Source organism: Oncorhynchus gorbuscha, linkage group LG23 (genome assembly GCF_021184085.1).
Source record: "Oncorhynchus gorbuscha isolate QuinsamMale2020 ecotype Even-year linkage group LG23, OgorEven_v1.0, whole genome shotgun sequence".
In the NCBI taxonomy this organism is placed as follows: domain Eukaryota; kingdom Metazoa; phylum Chordata; class Actinopteri; order Salmoniformes; family Salmonidae; genus Oncorhynchus; species Oncorhynchus gorbuscha.
This window is the reverse complement of record NC_060195.1, coordinates 38,299,933-38,305,753: the sequence shown is the minus strand read 5'-3', so window position 1 is coordinate 38,305,753 and position 5,821 is coordinate 38,299,933. Positions and strand designations below refer to the sequence as shown.

Sequence of the window (5,821 nt, the reverse complement as noted above, 5' to 3'; positions counted from 1 at the left end):
CTCACTGAAAGCAAGTCTAAGATGCTGTATATGTGTTCTATGTGCGCCATTTCTATGTGACTCGTTCTCAAGTTTTGTTTTTGTGGCTTTTACTTCCAGTTATGCCCCAGCTTCACACAACTGAAAATACAATATCTTTGGTTATGCAAAATATATATTCAAAGCAGTTTAGATGGTACAATGATTCTCTACACCAGTGGTTCCAAAACTTGTTATAGTCCCGTACCCCTTCAAACATTCAACCTCCAGCTGCGTACCCCCTCTTCTAGCACCAGGATCAGCGCACTCTCAAATGTTGTTTTTGCCATCATTGTAGGCCTGCCACACACACACTATATGATACATTTATTAAACATAAGAATGAGTGTGTTGTCACAACCCAGCTCGTGGGAAGTGACAAAGAGTTCTTATAGGACAAGGGAACAAATAATAATATAATAATGATGCTCTTTATTTAGCCATCTTACATATAAAACAATTTGTTCATCACAAATTGTGAGTAACTCATCACAGGTTAATGAGAAGGGTGTTCTTGTAATGCACATACCTCTGCAATGTTGGGTTGTATTGGAGAGAGTCTCAGTCTTACATCACTTCCCACACAGTTTGTAGATAGTTTTCATGCTAGTGAGGGCCGAGAAACCACTCTCACATAGGTACGTGGTTGCAAAGGGCAATCAGTGTCTTAACAGCACGATTTGCCAAGGCAAGAAACTCTTGAGCGTAGCCCTATACGGAAATCTGGCAGTGGCTTCTAATTCAATTACATTTTCACAGAACTGGTTGTTGCAATTTTGATGAGGCTCTCCTGTTCAGATATCGGTAAGTGGACTGGAGGCAGGGCATGAAAGGGATAACGAATCCAGTTTCTTGTGTCATCCGTTTCGGGAAGTACCTGCATAATTGCGCACCCAGCTCACTCAGGTGCTTCGCTATATCACATTTGACATTGTCCGTAAGCTTGAGTTCATTTGCATACAAAAAAATCATACAATGATGGAAAGACCTGTGTGTTGTCGTTGTTAAGGCAGACAGAAAACAGCTCCAACTTCTTAAATCATAGCCACAATTTTGTCCCGCACATTGAATAGTTGGGGAGAGTCCCTGTAAATCCTAGATACAGATCATTCAGGCAAGAAAAAAACATCACCCAGACAGGCCAGTCATCATGCAAGCAGTCAGACAAGTGAAAATGGTCAGTAAAAAACAAAGCTTTTCTCTCTCAATTTAAAAAAGAAACGTGCCAATACTTTGCCCCTTGATAACCAGTGCAGTATGCAGTATGCTGTAAAAGCGTTACATGGTCGCTGACCATATCATTGCATAATGCAGAAAATACACATGAGTTCAGGGGCCTTGCTTTAACAAAATTAACCATTTTTACTGTAGTGTCCAAAACGTCTTTCAAGCTGTCAGGCATTCCCTTGGCAGAAAGTGCCTCTCGGTGGATGCTGCAGTTTACCCAAGTGGCGTCGGGAGCAACTGCTTGCATGCGCGTTACCACTCCACTATGTCTCCCGGTCATGGCTTTTGCCATCAGTACAGATACCAAACATCTTGACCACCAAAGTCCATTTGATGAAACAAAGCTGTCCAGTACTATAAAAAATATCCTCTCATGTTATCCTGGTTTCCAGAAGAGGATGTCTTCCTTAATTGACCCCCCATAAACATAAACATATACCAGGAGCTGTGCCAGGCCCGCGACGTCTGTTGACTCATCCAGCTGTAACGCATAGAATTCACTGACTTGTACGCGAAGCAGCAATTGTTTCAAAAGAAGGGGCACAACAAAGCCTATTCCCCCTCATGAAACTAAAAAGATATGTCATGGGTCCTGAGGTCCTTAAAAAAGGTTCTACAGCTGCAACACTGGTTGCATCACTGCCTGGTACGGCAATTGTTCGGCCTCCGACCGCAAGGCACTACAGATGGTAGTGCGTACGACCCAGTACATCACTGGGGCTAAGCTGCCTGCCATCCAGGACCTCTACACCAGGCGGTGTCAGAGGAAGGCCCTAAAAATTGCCAAAGACCCCAGCCACCCCAGTCATAGACTGTTCTCTCTACTGCCGCATGGCAAGCGGTACCGGAGTGCCAAGTCTAGGACAAACAGTTTTTACCCCCAAGCCATAAGACTCCTGAACAAGTAATCAAATGGCTACCCGGACTATTTGCATTGTGTGCCCCCCCCCCAACCCCTCTTTTACGCTGCTGCTACTCTCGGTTTATCATATATGCAAAGTCACTTTAACTATACATTTATGTACATACTACCTCAATTGGCCCAAACAACCAGTGCTCCTGCATATTGGCTAACCAGGCTATCTGCATTGTGTCCCGCCACCCACCAACCCATCTTTTACGCTACTGCTACTCTCTGTCCATCATATATATGCAGTCACTTTAACCATGTCTACATGTACATACTACCTCAATCAGCCTGACTAACCGGTGTCTGTATGTAGCCTCGCTACTTTTATAGACTCGCTACTGTTATTTTTCACTGTTGTTTTTATTTCTTTACTTACCTATTGTTCACCTAATACCTTTTTTGCACTATTGGTTAGAGCCTGTAAGTAAGCATTTCACTGTAAGGTCTACTACACCAGTTGTATTCAACACGTGAAAAATAAATGAGGCTACTCAGGCAAGAAAAAAAAACTAAAAAATATAAAATGTACCGTTTGAACATGTGAATAATTAAAATGTTTATTATTTGGCATACCCCTGATTGCATTGCATACCCCAGTTTGGGAATACCTGCTCTACACTATACTTGCCTGTTTTGTCACACAAACTGAAATTAGGTGAACCATTAGAATGTTAGCAACCAGGAAATGTCAGAGTGATTTCTGCATAGTGTAACTTTAAAGAGACAATAGTATGGCTCCTACATGCCAGTGACTTACACAAATAGGTAAGTACTTAGCAACAGTAGGTCAATTTACAACTGCCATACAAAAAAAGAAAAGGTCATAGTACATATATGAAATAGTTTACTTAGTGTTGTTTTCTGTAATGTGACCTTGAGATTGACGTTCCTAAACCCCAAGACCGCATTGCTTTTCAATTCAATCTCCAAGACTCCTGAGGACCGAACGAGCACACCACTGTTATCCACAGACTCCCACCTCTGGAGCAGTCAGGGTTTTGTGGCAGAAGGATAGATCAGCTAGGGTCACAGCTGCATAAACATCTCCTTTAGCTCAGATAAAAAATAAAAATAAAAGAGAAGGACACTGAACAACAACAAACCTGTGTGGAAATAAGATAAAGCAAACCATGAATTCAAGAGCACTAGCAGTAGAGCTATGCTACGCATTAATAATGCATGAGTGAGGCTATAGATAGGCCTATTGTATAAATAAGTTAAATACCCTACAGGGTAAGCAGTCATAAAATAACTGGTGGCTATGCACTCATCTATACGTTGAACGTGTAGTTTACATTAGGTTAGAGAATTAAGGGACATGTAATCCAAGCTCTTTATTAATTCCTTATCAGAACATATGAATGATTGCGCCTGACAGACATGGCTAAATACTTGTATAATTGTTTGCTGATAAGAGACTTTGGCAAGACTACCAACCAATCATCATACAATGCACCATTGATGTTGATTAAATATGAATGTTGTTCGTTTTGGCAACATATCAGCTAACGTTACTTACCAAGCAGTGGCGATGTGTCAGGACATTTTCCAAGCTCTTTGGTGATTGTAGTCACGTTGTCTACAGAAAAGTGGTTCGTTTCAAACGCGTCCGGTACTGTGTCCTTTGATGCAGTTTGGTCGTGCTTCGCAAATGCAAAACGAAAATCTAACGACCTCACGTAAAAAATGAAAGTGACCGAAATATGGAAAAAACATAGAAGGACGACCAACTTGCAGATTCTATGGAGAACACTGAAATTCACTGAATCCCGCATCGTTAACTTGCTATGTTAAATGATATGGTTAAACAAATCTAAAGTAGGTAACGTTAGCAAGTTATTTCCTTGTTAACGTTACGAAGTTACAACACCATACCCAATGTCCGAGGATATCCCCTGTCAACTAACTAGCTGATTTAGTCGATGCTAGCTGATGGTAAAAAACAAACATTTCCGCTAGAAACAACTTCAACATAACCTTGGTTATATGCTTGCACTTCCGTCGTATTCCGTCCAATAAAGTTGTCTTGTTGTAAAAGCCTCCCTCAAGTTACTATCACAACGGTCCCAAATTTCTTAAACGATGTAGCTAACTATCACGCGTTATCACTAGTTGGTAGCTAACAGTACAGCAGCGAATAATTACATAGAGCAGCAAATCCACGAAAGGCAAGATTCTCTGAATAATCCGTTTCCCATTTGCCAAATTGACTTCTACTAAACTCAATTACACACATATATCCGATTGTATTAAAGCTAGTGTATTTAAAATATGACCTTCCAGGACTAACGATGTAACTTCAAAATTGTACAAATTCGAAAAAAGACAGTAATCCCTCTGACAGACATTTCCTTGTGGAGACATAACAAAAATTGTCGTCTAGTTCAAGTGGCATCTTCTTTAAAGTTTTATGGCAGACTACACCTATTGGTGTATTGCCGCCACCTACTGTACCGGGTGTAACAAAAATACATTCCATTGCGGGAAGGAGAGGGACCCAGGATAATGCCAAATAAATCAAACAACCATCCCACTCCTTCAGTCACATTCAAATCACATCCCTACACAGGCTCTGGTGCCTGTGAGAATGGAGTATTAATCGACTGGATTCCTTGTATGCCTCTGCAAAATAACTCCCCAAAAAATGTTCAGCCACACACACAATGCCTATTTTCTTAGATTTCCTCTCCGTTTGCGCTGTAAAGTTAACATCCAAAGTAATAAACGCTACAAAGTCCACCTTGTTAACATGCAACATGTCAGGATCCCTCTGTTGACAAGGAATATCATCTTGTGTCTCTAGTCCTATTACCATTACTTCTTCAACTTCACTCCTTTCTTCCGCTCTTCTCAACGCCTCCAGATAGGAGACATTCTGGACAGCCCTTATTCTTGACGCCTTTGTCTCCTTCACCCTAACTTCAGAAATTTGGGTGCATGTTCACCACCACAATTGCCGCATTTAGGCTCAGCTGGCATATAATACTTCTCCTGTCTACATACACTTGACACATGACCAAATGATTTACATTTATCAAACCACATGACTTTGGGCATGAACGCTCTCACAGGGAATCTCATATATAACCCAAATACACGTCAGAAGGGAGAGACACTCCATCTACCATGTGGCTCTGTCGTTGTGCACCAACCACTTGATCCAATTCTTCACGTACATACAGTGCATTCGACACTTTTTCACATTTTGTTACAAGTTCTAAAATGGATTGAATTGTTTTTTTCCACTCATTAATCTACACACAATACCTCATAATGACAAAGCAAAAACAGGATTTTATCATTTTTTATTTATTTATTAGAAATAAACTAAAATATCACATTTATGTAAGTATTCAGACACTTTACTCAGCACTTTGTTGAAGCACCTTTGGCAGCTATTACAGCCTCTAGTTTTTGGGGGTATGACGCTACAAGCTTGGCACACTTGTATTTGGGAAGTTTTTCCCATTCTTCTCTGCAGATCCACTCAAGCTCTGTCAGGTTGGATGGGGAGTGTCGCTGCACAACTATTTTCAGGTCTCTCCAGAGATGTTCGATCATGGTTCAAGTCTGGGCTCTGGCAGTGCCAGTCAGAAGACGTTCAAAGACTTGTCCCAAAGCCACTCCTGCGTTGTCTTGGCTGTGTGCTTACGGTCGTTGTCCTGT

The 5,821-nt window shown here is 41.2% G+C and overlaps 1 protein-coding gene across 1 annotated transcript in view; it reads right to left on the bottom strand.

Moving 5' to 3' along the window:
* LOC124010901 (beta-1,4-galactosyltransferase 1-like) overlaps window positions 1-4,978 on the bottom strand; it is a 26,101-nt gene extending 21,123 nt beyond the window's left edge. Inside the window, exon 1 of the mRNA XM_046323688.1 lies at window positions 3,675-4,978. Coding sequence (XP_046179644.1) covers window positions 3,675-3,930 — 256 coding nt within the window. The 5' untranslated portion in view covers window positions 3,931-4,978. The remainder of the gene's footprint in view (window positions 1-3,674) is intronic.
* Between the last annotated feature and the right edge of the window lie 843 nt (window positions 4,979-5,821).